The 24,231-nt window shown below is 37.1% G+C and overlaps 1 protein-coding gene across 2 annotated transcripts in view; it reads left to right on the plus strand.

The window, feature by feature from the left end:
• The window catches only part of PPP3CA (protein phosphatase 3 catalytic subunit alpha), a 311,141-nt gene that overhangs the window by 270,112 nt on the left and 16,798 nt on the right, over nt 1-24,231 (plus strand). For both annotated transcript variants that reach the window (XM_070392095.1, XM_070392101.1), the window contains exons 9-10: nt 732-857; nt 3,136-3,210. In XM_070392095.1, coding sequence (XP_070248196.1) covers nt 732-857; nt 3,136-3,210 — 201 coding nt within the window. The remainder of the gene's footprint in view (nt 1-731; nt 858-3,135; nt 3,211-24,231) is intronic.

Raw genomic sequence — 24,231 nt, forward strand, 5'->3', positions numbered from 1 at the left:
ATGTTTCTCTCTCTCCTCCCTTCCTCTCTCAAAAAAAAACAAAACAAAAAAACAAACAAACAGTTTTTTTTAAAAAGAGAGTGAATTTCTGAATCTGGTTACAAGTGAGAGGCTGAAGATCTATATGTAAGAGTATATCCACCTATATCCAGAAAGCAGAGTGAGAAGACAGATTCATTTTTCTAAATTATGGGTGGTTCATCCTTTTCAGAAATCAAGGGTGGAGTCACATACAGGCATGTTATTTTATGCAGAATTCAATCCAACCTTTATTAACTCAAGAAGGCAATCTAATTTAAACTATTTTGTCCAAGTATTGTGAGTTCTACCGGGAAAAAGTGTGCCTTGTAAAAAATAGAAATAAATTATATTATTAAATGATGTCAAACTGGCTTAGCTATGCCACTTTTATTAGTGTCATCAGTTATTAAGTAGGACCAGAATGTTCTTGGATTCGATTCCTGAAAGATATTTGATTAACTATTTTATATAAATATTTGCCAAATTACAATGCCATTTCATATTTAATATTCATATATTATGCGGTTACCCATTACACCAAGTGAAGTTCAGATCCAAAATTACCATAAACATTCATGATTAATTAAACTAATTGCCTTGGTGTTTTGGAACTTAAGTCAAGTAGTTGAATTTTCTTGATCAACCCAAGCATGTAGAGAAACAGAAATATGTGCTTGTGAATCTAATATCACTCTTTTTGTCATTTTCAGCTGCAGTATTGAAGTATGAGAACAATGTCATGAATATCAGGCAATTCAACTGTTCTCCTCATCCATACTGGCTTCCAAATTTCATGGATGTTTTCACTTGGTCTCTGCCATTTGTTGGGGAAAAAGGTGGGTTATGGATCCTAAAATGCTTAATGGAATTGTGTAGGAAGGAGAGGAGATGGGGCTATTTTACTATGAAACACTTTAGTCAAACCCAGCAATTTTCAACTGGTTTGCTGCAAGAATTTTTTAAAAAATACAATACTGGTCTATTTAGTCAGTGTCACTGACCTCTTTTCCCTTACATTGTCAAATAAAAAAGATGACAACAGTCAACACAACAATAACCATCCAATGTGAATGAATCAAAATTATACCTTTGTTTTTGTCACATCAGTAAAAGGTATATTTTTTGGTGAGCTGCAGAATTGTAGCAATTAATTTATGTGTGCCATGAGATAGTAAAAGGTTGAAAATCACTGACTTAACCAATAAAACTGACAAATTGCACCATGAGAGATATGATTTGAAAGTGTCAGTGCGTATTCTATTAAACAAATACAATGAATGAAGGGGCAACAAAATAAATAGGGGATAGTAGGCGAATTAATAATCTCAGAATAATAGAACTCAGAAATAACAGAAATCCCGTTTTAACTGGCTTCAAGTCATAATGACTGCCTTTTTAAAATCTTGTTATGTTATAATTTAAAGGTACTATTTTATTTTACAAACTAGTCATCAAATATAAAGGTTATCATAGCAATGCTTTCCTCACATTTCTGATATAAAAAGGAATCATTGTATCTTGGCCAGTGTGGCTCAATGGTTGAGCGTTGATCCATGAATACAGTAGGTCATGATTTGATTCCAGGTCAGGGTACATGCATGGGTTGCAGACTTGATCCTTAGTAGAGACATGCAGGAGGCAGCTGATCAATGATTCTCTCTCATCGTTGATGTTTCTATCACTCTCTCCCTCTCTCTTCCTCTCTCTGAAATTAATAAAAACATATTTAAAAGAGAATCATTGTGTAATAGTGATTAATGACTATAATATTTTGAAGGACTACATATACAACAACAAAATAGTTTGTTAAAAATATAGTGGCTATTAGTGTGTTACAAGGTGAGACAAATTTACGTTTAAAAAGTTATCTGTTAACCTGCCCCAGTTTTCCACAATTGGCTGGCCTGCCTTCCTCCCTCCCTTCCTTCCTTCCTTCCTTCCTTCCTTCCTTCCTTCCTTCCTTCCTTCCTTCCTTCCTTTCTCCCTTCTTTCCTTCTTTCCTTCCTTCCCCCTTTGTTTTTATGTTTTGACCTAAACCTAAGCAAAAATTTTGAGGCAAGGCTGCAGCCCTTGAACTTGAGCTTTAAGTTCAGGAGGCCTTGTGGTGATATACTGACTCATTCTTTATGTATCATCTTTTTACATTCATGATAGAACACCATCTAATTTTAAGAAATGTTCAGTGTACATAGCTTGCATATCAATGTAAAAGTGCTGCAATACTAAATTTCTGTGTATAATACTTTTATATAATCTATTTACTCAACGAAATTTCTTATTAAACTTACCTAACCTTTATTTTTAAAGTATTTTTTATAATAAAACTAGAGGCCCCTGTGGGATCTGGCTGAAATTGGCTCTCCGACATCCCCTGGGGGGTCCCAGATTGCGAGAGGGTGCAGGCTAGGCTGAGGGACCCCTCTGGTGCACGATCAGGGCTAGGGAGAGATGCAGAAGGTTGGCCAGCCGGGGAAGGACCACGGAAGGGCTCCTGGGCATGTCCGGCCTGTCTCGTTCAGTCCCTATCAGCTGGACCCCAGCAGCAAGCTAACCTACCGGTCGGAGGATCTGCCCCCCTGGTGGTCAGTGCACATCATAGTGAGCGGCTGAACAGACTTAGCATATCATTAGCATATTATGCTTTGATTGGTTGAACTGATGACCAGACAACCAGACATTTAGAATATTACGCTTTTATTACATAGGGCTTAATAGCTACATTTAAATAGTTTATTAAGGAATCAACAAATTTTATTAAACACAATACACATGCCTGTCATAACCTGGTCTAGATCTAGATCTAACTATACACATAAATAAAAATTCAAAAGTAACCTCCTTCATAAATTTGTAGTATTTTCACATCCACATGTTTGATTTCTCTATTGTCTGCTGACCTATAGCCAGAAAACCTTACTATTAGATTTTGTAGGCATGAACTAATAATATTAGACCTGGGTTTTATAGAAACTACTGTGCAAGAGATTCTATATACAAACTAGGTAAGAAATGTTATTGCTAAGCTTGCTCATTAAAAATGCCAGAGTAATAATTAAGGTTATAATAGAAAAATCTGGACTTCTTTCTGTTCTTTTATTTTTCTTTTCTTTTTAGTGACTGAGATGCTGGTAAATGTCCTCAACATCTGCTCAGATGATGAACTAGGGTCGGAAGAGGATGGATTTGATGGTAAGAGGCGTGAGCCTTTGTGCTAGTGTATTTGCCAGAAAAATCAGGTGGCTTCTCTTAGCTAACCCTGTAAATAAATTTCTAAGATTTGGATTTTTTTAAGAACATAATGTACTATTGAAAATGAACGATTATAATTTTTATTTGCTTTGAAAAACATAAGAAATGAAAAACCTGAGAGAATTGTCCCATTACCCTGAAAACATTGTTGAAGTGGTGAACTATTTTAAAAACCATCTTTCAGTCCCTCATATTACTAAGTAACTTCTTTTTGACTCCTTGATTAAAAAAAAAAAACAGAAAAACTAATCCTTTATTTTCTAGCAGATGTTACCATTTACTGGATAACTTTTAAAAGTGCCCTTTAAGTGAAGTTGCTCCTATCAATTGTTCAAATTTCGATGTCTATGATAAAAGAAGAAATTTATATGTTAATATATTGGTATTAGTCAATCCCAATATTTTTATATCTGTAATAAGTAAAGAATAAGCTAAAAGGTTTTAAAATTATTGTTGTTCTTTAAGATGCTATTTGTATTTAGTCATCCTCGAAAATTATGCTTTCTCTATAAAAGACAAGGATTGATGAGGGTAAAGATAGAGAGAAAAATTACTCTGGTCCTTGCAAAAAGCACCCCCAAATGAATGAAAAATAGCAAAAAAAAAAACTGTAGTTAGAAGAGGAAAGTGCAAGAACACACATTACTTCCATAAACATTTAATAAGAACCCACTCTGTGTGGGGCATTCAGGGTTCCAAGAGTCCCATGAACTGATGAAACTGCATTCTGCTTAGAGCGAAAGGTAAGTAAACAGGTAATATCAATAACATAAGGCAAATTATAAAATAAGGGATGAAGGTGGCAGGGGAAATATATAGATAATGTGGCAAGTTTAAATTTATAAAATCTTTACCTTTAAATGCTGTACTTAGGTAAAATGAAAAGAGAAAGTGGCCCTTTCAGAAAATTATACCTGAACAGCATGAGTTAATGTTCACTGGGGTTTAATACAGGTCCCATCTATATATGCAAAATACCTAATGCTGCAGGCAAATGTAAAATAAAAGTGTTTGCTCACTTGTATAAAAAGAGTCTATATGCTTAGGTAAATTTATATACTTAGGTAAATGTACAATTATCTCTACCATCTCATAGTTTTTCTCTTCCTATAGCTTCTTTTGTCTTCATTACTTGTCTCCATAGTCTGTTCTCTAGTCACGTATCACACGGCAAGGGATGTACAATATAAGGAAGGAGAGGAAAAATATATAGGGTGTCGAAAAAATGTACACAAATTTAACAGCTGATAACTCACTTAATTTTGAAAATGAACTGCATGTTAATAAACACTGACTTTATAATTTGAAGTATGTATACATTTTTGGGGACACCCTGTACATATAAAGAATTTAATAGGTTAAAATTACCTAAAGAATCGTCGTAAAAACTCAAGTAAATATAGTTATATATTTTGAAATATTCTAGAGATCAGTGGCTATTTTATGCTTATCCAGATTCTAGATGTTTCATATGTTACAGCCACAGTTTGCTGCTGTTAACTTTTCCAGGGATACGGATATCATTTAGTAGATAATATTTCCATGATGGCATAAACTTTTTCCTAAAGGAAGGATCCTAACCTGGTGAAATCTAAATCTCAAAAGTCAATAAACATTTTTCAATGGATGCCTTTCACTGTGTCCCTTTTATTCCTCGAAAGAAAGATTAATTAGCATTAATACAGTGAATAATATTCCTTTGTTAACAAATCTCTATTGTAGTCAAGTTCATTGGCCAATAATTATAATAAAGACAATATAACTAAATGTAACATATCGTATAGAATAACTACCTGCATAGGCTTGTAATTATACATTAATCCATTAGCTCAGTAAATATATATTGAGGACCTATTAGTGCCAATTTCATTATTACAGGTAGATGTTCCTACACAGTTAAATATTACCAAGACTTGGTATTTACTTCATTTATTTTTTTTTTTTTTTTTTTTTTTTTTTTTTTTTTTTTATTTTCCTCTTAAAGTATTACAAAGGGTATTACATAAGTATCCTTTCCCCCCCCCCGCCCTTGACAAACCACTACCCTCCCTTACCCCCCAGTGTCTTATGTCCATTAGTTATGCTTATATGCATGCATACAAGTCCTTCGGTTGATCTCTTACTCCCCTCCCTCCTGCCCCCCAACTCTCTCTGGCCTTCCCACTGCAGTTTGACAATCAGTTTGAGGCAGCTCTGCCTCTGTATCTATTATTGTTCAAAAGTTTGTAATGGTCTTTATTATCCATGAATGAGTGAGATCATGTGGTATTTTTCCTTCATTGACTGGCTTGTTTCACTTAGCATAATGCTCTCCAGTTCCATCCATGATGTTGCAAATGGTAGGAGTTCCTTCTTTTTAACAGCAGCATAGTATTCCATCGTGTAGATGTACCACAGTTTTCTAATCCATTCATCTACTGATGGGCACTTAGGCTGTTTCCAGATCTTAGCTATGGTGAATTGTGCTGCTATGAACATCTGGGTGCATATATCCTTTCTGATAGGTGTTTCTGGTTTCTTGGGATATATTCCTAGTAGTGGGATCACAGGGTCAAATGGGAGTTCCATTTCCAATTTTTTGAGGAACCTCCATACTGCCTTCCATAGTGGCTGCACCAGTCTGCATTCCCACCAGCAGTGCACAAGTGTTCCTTTTTCTCCACATCCTCTCCAGCACTTGTCGTTTGTTGATTTGTTGATGATGGCCATTCTGACAGGTGTGAGATGGTACCTCATTGTTGTTTTGATTTGCATCTCTCGGATGATTAGTGACTTTGAGCATGTTTTCATATGTCTCTTGGCTTTCTGAATGTCCTCTTTTGAAAGGTGTCTATTTAGATCCTTTGCCCATTTTTTGATTGGATTGTTTATCTTCTTTTTGTTAAGTTGTATGAGTTCCCTATAAATTTTGGAGATTAAGCCCTTATCAGATATGACGTTGGCAAATATGTTTTCCCACGAGGTGGGTTTTCTTGTTGTTTTGTTGATGGTTTCTTTTGCTGTGCAGAAGCTTTTTATTTTGATGTAGTCCCATTTGTTCAGTTTCTCTTTAGTTTCAACTGCCCTAGGAGCTGTATCAGTGAAGAAATTGTTTTGGCATATGTCTGAGATTTTGTTGCCTTTGTATTCTTCTAGAATTTTTATGGTTTCCTGTCGTACATTTAAGTCCTTTATCCATTTTGAGTTTATTCTTGTGTATGGTGTAAGTTGGTGGTCTAGTTTCATTTTCTTGCATATGTCTGTCCAATTTTCCCAACACCATTTATTGAAGAGACTATCTTGGCTCCATTGTATGTTCATGCCTCCTTTGTCAAAAATTAATTGAGCATATTGGTTCGGGCTAATTTCTGGACTCTCTATTCTATTCCACTGATCTATATGTCTGTTCTTGTGCCAGTACCAGGCAGTTTTGAGAACAGTGGCTTTGTAATACAGCTTGATATCTGGCATTGAGATCCCACCTACTTTGTTCTTTCTCAGGATCGTTGCAGCTATTCGGGGTCTTTTTTTATTCCAGATGAATTTTTGGAGAGTTCGTTCTAGATCTTTGAAGAAGGCCATTGGTATTTTAATGGGAAGTGCGTTGAATGTATAGATTGCTTTGGGTAGTATGGACATTTTAATGATGTTGATTCTACCAATCCAAGAACATGGTATGTTCTTCCATCTGTTTATGTCTTCCTCTATCTCTTTTTTCAACGTCCTGTAGTTTTCTGAGTAGAGGTCTTTAACCTCTTTAGTTAAGTTTATTCCTAGGTATCTTAATTTTTTTGGTGCGATGGTAAATGGGATTGTTTTTCTGATCTCCCTTTCTGAAAGTTCACTGTTGGTGTATAGAAATGCCTCAGATTTCTTGGGGTTAATTTTGTATCCTGCTACATTGCCAAATTCATGTATTAAGTCTAGTAGCTTTTTGATGGAGTCTCTAGGGTTTTGTATGTATAATATCATGTCATCTGCAAATAAGGACAGTGGTATTTACTTCATTTAAAGTGAATTATAACCCACCTTCTCAGTCACTTATGTGTAAGGATATATTTTGACTTGCTCTGCTTTAAAATAATTCGTTCCATTCAATGTGCTCTGCCTATCAGCACTTGCTTTGTAAATAGCCTGTTAATTTCAGTTATAGGAGAGAAGGCCCTTTTCAAGGTGTTTTGAAGAATGTTTTCTTTCTAAGCAGACCACTGAACATGATATCTTAGCTCAAATCTCATAAATATTTCCTCTTAGAAAAAAAATTAAAGTATTAACTAAAAGTATGTCTAATTAGGATATTATACATTTTGAAGTAAACCACCAGCAATGTTCTCTAGTACTTAATTTAACATGATACAAAAACTATGGATTTCTTCAAAGGTGCTTAAAGAGCAACTGGCTCTCTTTGGAACTGCAGTTTCTTGAAGTTTCTTTTTCTCTCTTTTTTTGTTAATATTATTTTCAACCTTAGGATAAAGTTTGCCCCTCCTTAATGCAGCCTGCAGTCTCTCTTTCTGGGGCCTGGCCCTGTGCTGTCTATAGGGCCCCTGGGCTTATTGGCTACAGAGGTGAAAACATGAATCAGAAGACATCAATAGGCTTAATTAAAGCTCTTCCTTCAACTGCTTTATATTCTAAAGGTGGGTGGAAGGGGGATCTCTTCATGAGTCATTTCTCTAGGCCTTCTCAATATTTTTTGCTCCATATCCAATGCCAACTGAAAAGTCAAAGGTAGTGAGGTGCCTTTGCAATCCATGACTATCTTTTTATTTTTAGTGTGTATAAAACACATAGAAAATAGAGGTTCTTTTCATTTACTTGAGGAACTGTTACTGGACAGCCCCCTGAGTCAGAGGGGTGTCTGTCCCTTCCTGGGCTCTTGTCAGTCTCATAAGAAAGATTTCAAATGAGTGACAGATAGCTGTGTTGAAGCTAAGCAAGGGAATTTATTCATAATACACTTGGCATAAAGCATAAGCTGGCAACTCAGCTAATCTGAGTGCACACCTCGAGAAGGTTCAAGGGGTTTTATACCCTTCTTCCTGTAGGTTTCAAAGCTTCCCTGCCAGATATCTCACATAGCAGACTAAGTTTCAACATCCCCTTCTACATTGTTGTGGCTTATCTGGGAATGTTTGTACATTCACCTGGTCATCTTATTTGGCAAGTCTTAAGAAAGGGTACTTCTTTGTTTAACCGGTAAGATAAAACTCACCCTTTTCCCCCCTTCCCCAAGATGGCTATATTTTGGCTGGCACACATGGCATGAATTGGGTCTTTGTTCTCTATTTTCCCAAGCCAGGGTGATTTAAGTTATGTGTTCTCTGGTTAGGGAGGAGAGGTATAAACCATTTCCTTTCAAGTGTCTTTATTTGGGGAAGATAAGATCTTATGATTCATAGGGAGGCTGAAAGCTGCCCAAACTGTTTGGCCTTGTTTAATTTTCTTATCTCAGTTTCCGCATTCCACTTGCTTAGGAATTTTTCTAGGTTCTTACTATCATGCCACAGAATGAAAGGTGTGGGATTAATTTCGCTCCTTTCCTACAGGTTCTGTCCACTTTCTTTTACCATTTAATGATGATGATAGTGGCTAACATGTGTTAGCCATCATTCTAAGTCATTTATATGTATTACCTCTTTACTCTTTTGACCTTTTTGACCAACAAAAATTTACAATTAACTGTCATTTATATCAATGATATAGATAGATATAGATATAGATATAGATATAGATATAGATATAGATATAGATATATGATACTAGAGGCCCGGTGCACGAAATTCATGCACTCGAGGTGGGGGGGCAGAGCCCCCTCAGCCCAGCCTGCCCCCACTCACAGTCCAGGAGCCCTCGGGGGATGTCCAACTGCCAGCTTAGGCCCACTCCTTAGTGCTGCCATGGAGGCGAAAGAGGCTCCCACCACTACTGCTGTGCTCGCCAGCCATGAGCCCGGCTTCTGGCTGAGCAGTGCTCCCCATGTGTGAGCACACTGACCACCAGGGGGAAGTTCCTGCATTCAGCATCTACCCACTGGTGGTCAGTGCGCGTCATAGCAACTGGTAGTTCCACCATTCGGTTGATTTGCATATTAGCCTGTTATTATATAGGATAGATACGAGGTGGTTAATATTATCTTTAATCCTAAAAACAACCTGTTGCTATGGATACTGTGATTATCCCCGTTTTACGTGTGAAGTGATTAGGCCCTGGTAAGGTGAAGTGAAAGCTTAAGGTCTCACAGCCAGTGAAGTAAGAGAGCTTGGACCCAAACTAATGTCTGCCTGGCTCTCAGGCTCTCGAACTCACCACCTGATGACAGTGCTTGAAATTGTTCCCTTTGAAACAGCATGATGCTTTTTTTCTTTAACAAAACAACACATAACTAAACATAAAATACTTTAGTTTGTTCTGTTAAGTATACTGTCAAATAAAGAAATAGATTTTTTGCACCATTATTTGGCCATGAAAGTCAATTAAACTGCAAGTAAAAGAGTTTCACTCTATTTCTTAAACCATGGTTTACTCCAAGAAGTTATGTTTCATGATGTTAAACATTTTGGTGTATCTGAGCAGACAAAAAGACCTCTGGCTCCCCTAGGCTTCTGCTGCATAGAAATCACATCTGCATCTCTCTTGCTCAGCTTCTGCCTTACAAAATAAAGGAGATTGATAGCCTATCTGGAAAAAGGTTGCTGTTTCCAATTGGTCTGTGGTTCTTTGATGTTGAAAATAAAGTACAAAACTGGTATTATCTTGTGAAGTTTTGAAGCAGTTTAATGCCAATGCCTGTCTTCTGAGCATCTAATTTATATGTATTGGAGTCTTTGTTTCCTGTTCCCGCTTCTGATTTTGGATGATGATATGATAATCTGGTTTTAATTTGGGGTTGGCATTCACCAGAACATTTAGAGAAGGAAGATATCCAAGTACATGTATCTCATTTGGTAGTTGATTCTCATTCATGAAGAAGACTCATTTCAGACCAAGGATTAGTAGGTGATCCCTAAGTCGAGGGGAAGAGGGGTTGAAGGTGAGGAGGAAACCGACAGAAACCAAGCAATCTGCATCACAGAGATATAGCAAGGGAGTCTGGAGCACTCACAAGCATTAGAAACCTAATGACAGTTTGAGGAGTTAGAAATATTCATTTGGAACTTTCTTTTAGGTCCTGGAGTCTTAGACTCTTAGATCAGTTTTTATACGTATGTACAAATTATATTTGAGACTATGATGTATGATAAGTCTGGCTAAAGACTTCTGGAGGTGAAACTGAAATCCTTTAGAACAAGAAAGAAAAATAATAATAAAACAAATACATATCCAGCCAAATGTAGTTTCAGCTGTGCTGGACAGACTAATATTAAATTAGAATTTATGTCTCCACTTTCATCTAAAGAGCAAGCCACATGGTGGAACTCTTACCCTGTAGCCACATTTTTTTTTGCCTTATCCTAATGTTAACCACAGGCAGGTCACTGAATATAGGATCAGAGCAGTTTTTTGCATGCCTTTTAGAAACCATCAAAATTGTATACAAGAAAATTATCACCCATCATCTGCTTTGAATTATTAGACACTTGTTCATATCTAATATCACGGTTCCAGAGTGTCTCCCCACTCCGTTCTGTCTAGCTTTTAAAAGTTACACACACAGAACTTTGTTTAAAAGTGCTAAGTTGGGAATTAGTGGGACTACCATGGCATCTTATTGGTCCTTGAGGAATAACTCCATAAAGAGGGGTTGGTTATGTCACTTTCTATCAAAACTGTATTTATTTTCCATGTTGAATGTTTGACATGAATTTCATCCTTTTTTGTTTGTTTACAGATGAGGGGTGGGATAAGGTAAAAGGGGAGTAGTCTATAAAAAGTATTTACTACTGTTTTTCACATTTTATTTTTCAATTGCAATTTGCATTCAACATTATTTTGTATTAGTTTCAGGTGTGCAGTATAGGAAGTTCATCTTCCATCTCGTCTGCTCTGTGCATCTGGCAGCACCTGTACTTAGTGCCATTAGCTTAGAGCTTTCCTTGGGGCCATAATTACTGTCACTTCTGAGTGACTTATTTTAGCATTCTGTATTTCAGGTTCCCAATCTGAAAACAAAAATGTTGTGTATCCTATAATAATTGACATTTGGGGATAAAATAGCAACTTTTAATATAAAAAAATAGAAGCATATAGACATAAAAAAGAGAGCGAGAGCTGTGAGGAGCTTGGTAGCAACCTGATTCTTGTTCTGTCAACACCGAAGTGTAAGCCACAGTTGGTAAGCGGAGGAGTAACATAATAAAAGCAGTATTTGAGAAAAAGCAAGCTTAGAAAAATGCTTGGAAAATGAACCGAGGATAAGTGGGATATAATTTGGGAACTTAATCAAGTATCTGAAAATTTAGGTGATTAGGCCTGAGCAATAAAGCCTAACCAGCATGGCTCAGTAGTTGAGCACTGACCTACAAACCAGGAGGTCACGGTTCTATTCCTGGTCAGGGCACATGCTCTGGTTGCGGGTTCGATCCCCAGTATGGGGCATGTAGGAGGCAGCCAATCAATGATAGGAGGCAGTCTCATCATTGATGTTTCTATCTCTCTCTCTCCCTCTCCCTTCCTCTCTGAAATCAATTAAAAAATATATTTAAGAATAAAATAAGAGGAGCTATTCCAAAGAGCTGTCCAAGGCCTGAGCAACTATAGCATCAGTGGGGCACAGGAAACAAAAGTTGAATTGGATGGTTCAGCCTAGGTGCCCCTCAGGATGAGAACACTTACGGAAAAACTCATCAGTCTCCGGAGAAAGAAAGATGAATTCAGCCACAGACATGAGTTTGAGTGAAAGTGACACATACAATTCGGGAGAGGTCCAGGCAGGACTTGGCCATGGAGTCCTGGAAATTGGGAACAAAATCCAGGCTTATGACAGAGGTTTGGAATTAAAAGCTGCAATTGAATCCATTAAGAATGAAATAGGCCTCCAAAGTTGCTGATGTGGAAGGAAATGTCAGAAAATCGAGGGCTGAGCCTAAGGTTAACCCTTCTGCAGAAGCTGGAGAAGGAAGATCCATAAGTGAAGGAGAAAGAGTGACCAGGGGGAGAGCACAAGAACTAGGGCTGGTGCGGCAAGTTCAGGCAGCAGCTGTTTAAAACTGTATGCGCCAAATGTAGAAACGTACTGAGAGAGAAATCTGGCCAGTAAATAAAATACTAGGATATAACTCTGGCTGCCAGGTAGCAGATTATTAAAAAGAGGCAAACAGCAATATTTATTTTATTGTTATAATAGCTAAAAAGAAAATTGAAATTATTGAAAAAAGGCCAAAAAATAAAACGACATCTAGAGTATTTCAATTTTAATATTGAGATAAGTTTCTATCTTATTTTGTATATTCTATTTTTACTTCTATGTAAAAATACTTATTCATGGATTATCTTGTTCTGTGTATTCAGTGGCAAACCAACACCTGTCTCTGCCTTCATTGACCTGAGAATCTAGTGCAACAAGAAATAGATTTTAAATATGCCAGTCATACAGAGGATTTGGGGGGTTAGTGAGGGGGCACTAGTCGGGATGAAATATTTGATACTCAAAGGAGGAGATGTAAAGGACATCGTTTTTGTCCTCTTCAGCTACTGACAAGGAAAAGAAAAACACTTCACGTGTTTCACTGCTATAGGAAGTATGGCCATGTGATACATCAATATAATTTTTCCAGGAAATTATATGCAAAGAAGGGTAGCACTTTACCAGTTTTAACTTCTCTTATCTTTTTATAATAACTGAATTCTCATGGTAGAATTGAAGAAAGGAAAAGGAGGACATTTATAAAAAGAAAAGATTATTCAGTATTTTGTCAAAGACTTTGTAATTTCTTCTCAGACTTTTTGTTGTTGTTAACTTCCAGTTTTTTGCTAATTTTTTCAATTAATATTGTAGTGTGTAATTTAGAGTCTAAATCATCTTCATCACTGTAAATGTATCATTTGTACTCTGCCTTCTATATAGTCCAGCTAACTGCTTTTTTTGCATTATGGTTTTGCCATAAAAAAAGAAAAAAAGTGCTTATCCAGTATATCATTAAAACTGAAACATGTCTAAAAAAATGCATGGTCATTTACCAGGTAACAGGTTATAGATTCCCATCGATTTTATGGCTATCGATGTTTTGAGGCTTTGACAAACAAAAAGGATGCCTGGTGATAGCCATCATATTATAATCAGCATCATCAAGTCTGGCTTATCAATTTGATTATAATTAAAATCCTTTTAAGTCACTAGTTACAATAATACAGTGACATAGACATTAAAAGTACTATTTTCTCTTTATATTGTACTACCCTGATTTTGCACAAATATGTTATCACCTGACATAATTTTCACATTGCATGGAAGTGCAGACTTGGCAGAACACACTGAGAGTTAAAAACCAACCTGTTCTAGCTAATTAGTTGGATAATGAGATAACATTCACATTGGCTAAAATATTATGCTCACAGTAAAATAATACTCTAGAAAATACTTCAAATTTATACTGTATTTCCTGCGACACGTGTATTATACACATATACGATATCTTTACACAGCTTTAAAAATCATTATCTGTCACAATTGAGCCTTTCTTCAACTAATGGTGATGTTGGCCAACTTATACTAAACATTAGCTATTGCATATCAAAGCACATACCTCAATTAAATGCACTTATAAAATTTATTTGAAAAGGAAATCTGTTACATAATAAGAAGGGAAAAAAGTATACACTCTGTAAACCTTATTGAATTATTTACTTGAAGGGCATTTAATGAAGGTAAAGGTTTTGTGCATATGTCTGTCTCTATATCTTAGAAAAACATTACTTCTCACCAACAAGGTTGAGATTATTATGAAAAAGGCTGTTGTAGGTAATGTCAGCTTACTGCAAACTGATGCCATAAGAAAATTAAGATGTATTTTTCTTGTGTTTTGCAGAGCTTTCATGATTCTCTCTATACTAAAGCACTTTACAGGTCTAATTTCTCAACCTAAAGATTGCACTTATATGAGAATCATTCATAACTGGACAACTTTAGACAGATTTAGTGTGATGAGGCCAAAGTCATCTAGAGGAATTGTTTGATCTCTGTGGCAGGCTTAAAGGCTATATGGAAAAGTTTCATAAATGCTCAGAAAAATCTAAATGTTAAAAGTACTTTTATGACATGGTCTGTGTTCACTCTTTTAAAAATGTTTTATTCTTTTGTCATTACTTTTAGTTCATGAGAAGCTATGCAACTTTTCTTCCAGTTTTTCTCAGACTCTATAGAAATCTTGATTCTGTTTGGTCAGCCCATCTTTTTTCTCTCCGAGCAAAACCAGCACCATCCTGGCTGGTAGCGTCCTCCCCTGGTGAATTTGCGGTCATCAGGGGTCCAGCCTGTGGCCTGGTTGGCACAAAAACAAAAGAGGCCCCATCTTAGGCAGCTTGATAGTAATTCAAATCATACAATCTTTTCATTTACAGTAAGAAATGTAACTGAAGAACTGGAATATTCTTTTCTGCACAGTGTTTTCTTGTTCTTAATAATAATAGCAAACATTTTTGAGTACTTATGTACCAAAGGTTTGTGCTAAGTGATATAGCAGGTAGCACAGTACCTGGCATGTGCCTTTGTTGACTGTTGAGAATGAATGAACACATTACTTATTTCATTCTTCCGACAGTCTGCCTGCCACTGTAATGAATCCTGGCTCTGATCACCATTTTCAGAGGATGACCTTAGGCAAACAACTTACTCTTTCTGTTCCTTAGAATCATCCTAACTGGTGTTCAAGTCCCATGACCTGGGAACCAATCTGTCTCTGTATGTTGCCTGTGCATTCCTGTGCTCTGATCATTGGCCAGAAGCTAGTGCTCATTTCCCTATTCTTCCTCCTTGGACAGAACTTTACTGCTTTTTCTATGGATTGACAAAACACGCAGCCTATGTCTTGAATAGCATCGGAAGCCCTTTGAGTGACTTTGTTTCAGTTAAGCTCAATATATGCCAGTGCCTCAGCCATCTTCTGCCAGATGCAGGAGTTGCATTAATTCTTTAAGTCAGCTTTAACTATGCTATTAAATGGTACTCAATTAACATTCTATCTAGGGTATAATACATGGACAATCAAACAATATTCTACTATATTTGTCCATTTTTCCCTTTACTTTTTATATTTTCAGAGATAACATTTAAATATTCTAGTATTTGATCAATATATAAATATAGGTCCAGAATTAAGTTCTAGTCTGAATGCATTTTTCTGGCACTTAGCATGTATGCATAATTAGGCCCTTTTATCTTTTTAACTGTTATAGCCTCATCTATATCCAGAATAATTCTTGATAGAATACACATTCAGATATCATGGTTGTTTCTAATTTAGACAAAAGAATCTACCGTATTCAATTGACATTTGTTATGTCATTCCATTTGCTTTCCTCTTGTCAGTTTATACAACTGATATGTTTCTTTTATGAAAAAGGTCCATTAAAGTAGAATTTCACATGTTAGTCATCTCTTCTTTGGTAAATAAAATAAACTGAAATGTCCTTTGTAAGATGTAGGCTGCCTATGTGATAGCTTTTTGAAAAAATCAAGCAGAAGCTTCCTATCTACTTTAAAGTCTTTAATTTCCACCCAAGTTAGAATTATGCTTAGAGCCAATTTCTGCGACTCTGCTGAGAGGTCATTGAAAAGGTGAAACAGTGTCTCGAAGCACAGAAGTCAGTGGAATCCATTAAAGCTTGTACACAAAAGTAACTTTTAACGAAGAGGAAAGACAATCAAATAATGACAGTTATTTAACATTTGGGAGTGGCCTGTACATTTTTGAGACTTCCTATCCAAAGAATTTAGTTATGTTTAATGACAGGAGAAGTGGGATGAAACATAGCCAAGTGGTCAGCAAACTGCAGCTCGTGAGCCATATGCGGTTCTTTGGCCCCTTGAGTGTGGCTCTTCCACAAAATACCAACTTCTGCGCATGGGCCACGAAATTTCAATCGCACTGTAAATGCACGCCCGCACGTGGTATTTTGTGGAAGAGCCACACTCAAGGGGCCACAGAGCCGCATGTGGCTCGCCAGCTGCAGTTTGCCGACCACTGGTCTAGGCCAGTGGTCGGCAAACTCATTAGTCAACAGAGCCAAATATCAACAGTACAAGGATTGAAATTTCTTTTGAGAGCCAAAGTTTTTAAACTTAAACTATATAGGTAGGTACATTGTTATTAACTTAATTAGGGTACTCCTAAGGCTTAGGAAGAGCCACACTCAAGGGGCCAAAAAGCCGCATGTGGCTCGTGAGCCGCAGTTTGCCGACCACGGGTCTAGGCTATACTAACCGTCCTTAAAATCCATTACACAGGAGAGACTTTTAAAAAAAATACATAGATATATATGTATTCCATATATATATGGAGAGAGAGAGAAAGAGAGAGAGAGAAAGAGAGAGAGAGAGAGAGAAAAGAAAAGACAAAAAAGATAAGGTTTAGGGATTATATAGCACACGGTTTCGTTCTGTGGTTTCATAGAGCCCAATTTGGAATATGCATTCTTCAAAAATATTTTTTTGAAGGATCTTCTGTTGCTTTCAAAATGGGATACAAGACAGAATAGTCTTATGCCAAATATCACACCATTGCAGGTTTTATTGCATGCTGAGATTTTAGTTGAGCTAAAAAGCATATGGAAGAAATTTAGAATAGTATGCGGTTTGCAGTGGTTTGGAGTGAGTAGCCATTATATCCCAATTTTATCACTTATGGATGTGTAATGTGGTAGAGTTAGGATCCAAATTAGAAAGGTATTACAAACAGTTTTAGGTTGTAATCTTCAAAGAGATTGATTTTTTACGGGGATTTAAAAGTTTTGTGATGCTAAAGGTGTTTTCCTCTGCCTAATAGAGCAGCCTGCATAGGCATGCATTTGGCTATTCTGTGAGGGGCAGCATCTATCCATTCTCATTGGACCAGCTTGGCTTTTAACCAGCACTGACCCTAAGGGGATGAGGATTGCAGGTTTCCCAGGTTATGGCTAGTCCAGGAGATCTTCCAACAACGATCAAACCTAAAACTGAGTAATCCAATTCTTGATAGAGCAGCAGTCTTCATGCCAGAATATTTGTACTGCTGGAGCTACCCAAGCACGTTTCAAGAGGAGTTTTCAGGGAATTCATTTTGCCATGTGCCCTCTTTCCTAAAAATGGTCATGGGGACTCACCTGAGTTGGAGGTAACAGGCCTTCTTGCAGCTTCTCCTTTCTCACCTCCTCTTTCTCAGTTGCCTTCTCCTATTTGAATAGAAGGCACAGGTCTCCCTGGACATAGTCACTATGAGCATGGCTTTGAGATGCTTCATACTGGAGCACTAAACAGAAAGATGTTAGAGAAACTCTGAGTCTAGGAAGTCTTTTATTCAAGGCAGTGTAATCTCCCTGTTACTAAGGGATACATTCTAATAAAATTTTATTTCTGTGCTTTTTAAACATTTATAGACACATCACATATTTATGCTATCTAATCAATTATGTACCCCTAGTAACTGTGATACTGATTACAAAGGAATTTTTGAACACTTAGGGTCTTATTGCCTCAGGAAAGTTTTAAAAATACATTTAATTCAAATTTCTAAACATGTTTTTACACCCATGTACATTATGGTGATAAAAAATATTTTAAAGTAGAAATATATATGTCATTCACTGGCATAAAAATCACAGAAATGGAACTGGAAATACAGTTTTAGAAAAAACTGTCATTTTAAAATGACAGTGTTTACAATATCATATTCTTCACAACAATTTAAACTTGGAGGTGGCAGTTGTGTTTCTTGGAGAATATTCTTTTGTGAGTAGCATGAGTAGCAAATGTAGAGGCCCGTTTTAAACCTATTCCAGCAGAGTGCACACAGCTGCTCAGTGCTTCCGGTGCTGTCTCTTGCTGGTCTAGGAAAATGCAGTGAAGCCCTTGTCACATCCATAGCCAAGGGCAAAACTGGGTGGAGAGTAACTTTTGGATAGCATCGCTTTGTTGGGATATAGAACCTTAATATTTGTTATTGTTAAACTAGGTCACGGAAAGAAAAGACAAAATAGATAAAGTTTAGGGGTTATATAGCACAAGGTTTGGTCCTGTAGTTTTTTATAGGGGCCAATCGGGAACATGCATCCTCCCAAATAAGACAGTCTGTATACTCATAATTTCATCATCACCCAAGGTTTTTAGAGGCATCTGAAGCCCTTTGCATTATATCTTGTATTTCAAAGGTGCTGATTTGGATCGAACCAAACCAATTTTTGTTTGCAGTATAACACAACAAAAGTTATTTCTTATCTCAATGCCTTATACTTTGTTCCATCAATAGCCTTTATTAAAATTCAGTAATTTTTCTATTTCACACAAAAATAAAATATTGAGGCACATCTAAACTCTGCTTAATAATAATAAACCATAATAAAATTTTACTTCAAGTAGAATAGGTTTTGTACAGAGGTAAACTGTGTTAGCTTTAAACAAAGGTGGGAAAGTGGTCGTTTTCTGTAATATTTTCTTAGAATTTGAAATAAAAGTCGAAAGAAATTTGAAGCCTACCAACAAAATACAGTTTTTAAAATATGTCTTTCCTTTGAAAAAGTGCGAAATGTTAGTGTGTATGCACATTTCTTTATATAATGTGTTTTATTTTAAAAATGTGTTTTATTTTAAAACATATGGTATGGATACACTTGTGTTAGCTAAGAGTTCTTTAAAGAAAGAAGCCTAACTAAGGCATGTGAGGCCAATATAATAAAGAAAGGGAAAACCTGCTTTTCCATTAAAGAGAAACCAGCTCAATAATAATCACAATTTTTTTAAAAGCAGCTTTTTCATATTCTAGTAATATATCTGAGTATGAAATTTGTATATAGCTGTTTATCTTCAACTCTTCTCGTTGTAAGAAGGTATTGAACCCAATTAGAATCTGTTGCATTGGGATTGTAAAACAAAATCGAACCAATTCCATTTTCTCCCGGGGCTGGTTACAGAAGGTCTGGGGTGAAGCACTGCCCAGGAGAACTTCCCTTCATTGCCTCCTGCAGCAAGCTCACGCATCCCCATATAACACACAGAAATGGGAAGGATGGAGAGTCCTTTTTCCTCAAAATCAAGCTCTTCCAATTATAGTTTTATTTTTTGAAGTTTTATTACAAAATGTTTTTAACAGACAGGAATGTTGAAAGAGTTTTATAGCCGATACCCATCACTTACTTTCTACAATGAACATTTGACTATATTTGCCACATATCTATCTCTATCCATCATTCTAACCTTTTCTTTCTTTTGGGGGGCTGACTGACAAAGTAGGTTCTGTTTACCTCTGTTCTGTGTATGCTGACATCTAAACTCTTGTTTCCATGCACTACTGTGCTAAAGCCTTTATATTCCAGTCCCAGGCACCTCCTGCTTCTCTTCTCACCCTCACCTCACCCCAAAGTACCCAAACTCCACTCACAGCAGACTCCTCACCCATCATCACATGTAACATGGATCATCTCAGCCTGTGTGTTTGAGAATCCTCCTCCTTCTGTGGAGAAGACCCATTCTCTCCACTCTTTGACTCTTCAAGATCCTTTAACTATCATTCTCTAGGTCAGTGGTTCTCAACCTTCCTAATGCCGCGGCCCTTTAATACAGTTCCTCATGTTGTGGTGACCCCCAACCATAAAATTATTTTCGTTGCTACTTCATAACTGTAATTTTGCTACTGTTATGAATCGTAATGTGAATATCTGATATGCAGGATGTATTTTCATTGTTACAAATTGAACATAATTAAAGCATAGTGATTAATCACAAAAACCATATGTAATTATATATGTGTTTTCCGATGGTCTTAGGCGACCCCTGTGAAAGGGTCGTTCGACCCCCAAAGGGGTCGCGACCCACAGGTTGAGAACCGCTGCTCTGCGTGACCATTTTTCTCATGACCAGGCAGCTAGCCCCTCCTCCCAATGCTGTGCTGGTAACTGTTCAACAGCCTGTTTACCAGGGGAAACGCCCTGGTGTGTGGCATTTGCAGATTCCCTTCCCTGCAGCTGATTTCAGGCACCAACAGGCAGGTCCTGAGCGGGGAGTTAGCTGAGATTCGCCCAGGGTCCTCTCACTGGCAGCACCACGGCCGCTTTCATGCCGATGTTTGGCACAGCCCATTGTCAGCGGGCACGGGCTCTTCCAAAGTGGAGCCCACGCTCATTCATGCTTCTGTGGGCAGCGGTGGACAAGTGGCAGGCTGCGTAGGAGAGGATTCACAAAAACACTTGCATGAATGATTCAGGTAATAAATTGTATTCTATATAGCACTTTCCACAGACCCCTGATTCAGTCAAAACTGAGGCCTGTATAGCAGCGGCTCAGGGGTGGGACCTGGGCCGGAGGACAGAGCCCGCACCTGTAATGTGAGCAGACGTCCACGTGGAAAGAATCTCCCTTGCCCCCCCTGGCCCCTCATCACTGTGACGCTGCTACCCTTTCCCAGTTCCTTCCAGAGGCTGAGGTCTCCTGTGGGGATGGGGCACCCGCTCAGCAGGCTGCGTGGCATAGATACCTTTACAACCTCCTGAGAAGTCAGCAAGGTGCTAAGTGAAGGTCGGGAAGGACACATGTTAAAAGCACATCTTTAAAGAGTCCTTTGTACATTAGCCTCTTCCGCTCTGAGGAAAATTGAGTGAGCAGGGTTGCCTAGATTCTAGAAACACTCCATAATACCCCAGGCATAAAGATATTAGAACTTAAAAGTTAAAGAGTGACAGAGGCCAAAAAAAGAAGGGATAAATATTTGAATGGAAATACAAAATGAAATGTTAGTTAAAATTATTAATTTTTTTGTCCCAGCTGGGTGGTTCAGTTGGTTGGAGTGTCCTCCTGTACAACAAAAAGGTTGTGGGTTCGATTCCCAGTCAAGGCACATACCTGGGTGTGGGTTCAACCCCCGTTTGGGGTGCATACAGGAAGCAATCGATCAGTTTTTCTCTCTCACATCTCTCTCTCTCTCTCTCTCTCTCTCTCTCTCAAAATCAATAAACATAGCCTCAGGTGAGAATTTTTTTAAATAATTAATTTTTTAAAACATAGAAAATGCTTGTCATTCAGTTTTAGAATTTCAAGTTAAAATAAGTGATTATATTGTTATCGATAAAAAAGTTACCAATCTTTTCATGTGAAAGGTGTTTTACATGTCTTCATTATTTAATATACTGAATTTTAATTTGGGTGCGGTCTTGCATTTTCACAGCTTAAACAGAGCAAGTACCAAGAGTGTTGAATATGACATTATCTTTGCCTGTTACAGCTAGTAAAATTCTAAAATAACATGCATTTTGCCTTCATCTTTCTATTGAATTATGAGCTGTGAGGATTTGCAATGGAACATAAGTATTTGAAAAAGAGTGTTAATGAACTCAGGAAAATAACCAAAATCAGGAATAGCAATACTAAATATATGAGTACCTTTGTATCTGAACTTAAATCTATCCTGCTGTTGGTTAGCTCCTGAAGTGCAATTACTTATCAATTCAGATGTTTGAATATTTTAAGTGTTTGTGAGGTTATAAATGTGTGGTGTTAGTTTAATTCTGATTTTGATTATTTGGAAAATATTGAAGTGAATCCCAGGATATTTGAGACATTAGTTTTTAATGTCTTTTCTTACTGCTTATGATTAAATTTCAGTGAATATATTCTAATTTTATAAAAGGGGTAGTAAAACCTCTTACCTGGGTTAATGAGAAACCTAACAAGAGATAGCATTTTCCTCAGGAACAGTGCGGCAGTGTGGAGAATCACCACTGTGAATAGATAGAGTAGAATGTCTGTCGTATGCGCTCCAGTAAGTCATTTGATTTGAAAAAAAAAATAAATAAGGGATGATGAACTGGCTCTGTCAGAATGTTCATTTTATATTTAAAATTTAATATTTATTTGAGCATTTTCCGAGTATCTGTTCATATTGAGCTCAGAAGAATGGCTCTACATAACTTATTTCCCTTCCAACTTAGTGTCTTGCTTTCCTTTTCTCTGGTTCTGGTTTTTACAAGTCCTTTATTGAAAAATTTCTGCAAGATTATCCTTCTTACATATTTGATATATTTGTATACTTTATATCTTCCCCTTCTCATTTCTCTTAAATATGTACAGTTTATTTCTAGACACTTAACTTCTCCTTCTTGCTGCTTTTCTTCTTGTGCTTCTAAATATAGTCACAATTTTTGGAGCTTTCCCACACTTTCCATTGTTTGTGTCTGTTGGATGGATTTTATGGTCTGGCTACACTGCTTGCTGTTGAGGGTCAGCCTCTTTTCCTCACTTAGCACATCATGACCTCTGCGTGGACTGGGCCAGTTAGACTCGACAATATTAAATACAGAGGAGTAATAACACATTAGGCTGAAAGCAGCACTTAACTGAATAACTGGAAAATACATATATATGAAAACTACATTAAGGAGACTAACTTCCATCCCAGTATTTTTTTTTCTTCACAAATGTGCTTTAGTAGTTTCTTGATCATAAATTATCTAAAATCCAAGCCCAGAAACTTCAGGGTTTTAGATGCTCTCCAGGACAGGACTTATTGTATAAAGAATCTTAATTACAAAACATACACAATATAAATTTCTGAAAACTCAGAATAAAGTTGGAAGCAGATTACCCTACACCCACCCCATTATCCCTTCCAATGTTCCAGCCAATAGTGTGTAATTCTAGGGCCAGCAGTGAATGAGAATCCATGGTTCCCCTTGATCCGAAGCGTTGGATTGGAGGATGGCTTTTCCCCACTGGCTTTAAACATAGGCTACTCATTTGCAGGCAGAATAGCTGGCAGAAATAGTCAACTATGTTGGGAGATAACTGCCATGTTGTGATTGCCACAGAGAAAGAAACGAGCAAAAATGCAGGCTGTTTGAGGGCTTTCGGGTCAGAGGGAAGGTGAGAGGAAGGCGACTCACTGGTACACATCTCGGGGCACCCAGGGCACAAGAGGTGGGTCTGCACTAGCATCACCTTCGACAAATTAAGCCACTCAGGAGAAGAAAGTGGCCCATTATGTTCTCAGTTTCTTGGGCTGGATAAAGGCAGAGGCCTTCTGCAACCATTGCACAATTCTGTGAGTGTTCGTGTGAGTCTTGTTTCTTATAGAAATGTTAGGGTGGTGATTAATTGTTTGACCCTTTTCAAACAATGCAAAAGACTCCACATTCTTGAAAGCCCTCTAAGGGAAGCAGAGAAATCTTTCCTCCCAAAAAGGTCAGAAAGCTTGTTCTTTTCATAGCTTAAAAGACCAAAATTTACACCAATTATCTTCTCTAGGCTGCAGCCTTTGAACAAATTATATGGCTTAAACTGTTCATCAGGTTAGGAACATTTCTGATATTATCTAAAGATATTTTGTTGCCTTTCTATTAGTGGCTTGTATTAACACTTTCTACAAAGTCCCATATAATGCATAAAAAAGGATGTCTTGTCCCTCTTAACTCGGATTATAAAAATCTTAAGAAGCAAGGTGTGTTTCTGCGTCTTTTCCAAACATGCTCAGGAATTTAAGAAAACAAAAACAAAACTGATTCTTTAAAGATCATATAATACTATTTTAAAAACAATGATAAAAAAGAAAATGTTTATAGTAACAATAACCTATGTAGACTGATTTTTTTAAGTTTGGGAAATGTAATAAGTGGTAATACAGACCTACGTGTAACTTATTTACATAAGCACTCAGATACAAACCATGTGCCACCATCTCACACTAAATCCCACTCAGTAGTTTTCCGCTTTTTGTTTCTCTAGAGCTTGTGAACCAACCAGAAAGTGAAAACGTATCAGGTGCTACGATAAATGTTTCATGGCCATTAAGCAATAGAGATGATGTTCCAGGGAGCTTAAGGAGTTGAGACTCCCTAGTTTGATCACTGCAAGGGAGAACTTTCAAT

The sequence above is a fragment of the Myotis yumanensis genome, unplaced genomic scaffold (genome assembly GCF_028538775.1).
Source record: "Myotis yumanensis isolate MYYU_CA2020_CCGP unplaced genomic scaffold, mMyoYum1.0.hap1 SCAF_1, whole genome shotgun sequence".
In the NCBI taxonomy this organism is placed as follows: Eukaryota; Metazoa; Chordata; class Mammalia; order Chiroptera; family Vespertilionidae; genus Myotis; species Myotis yumanensis.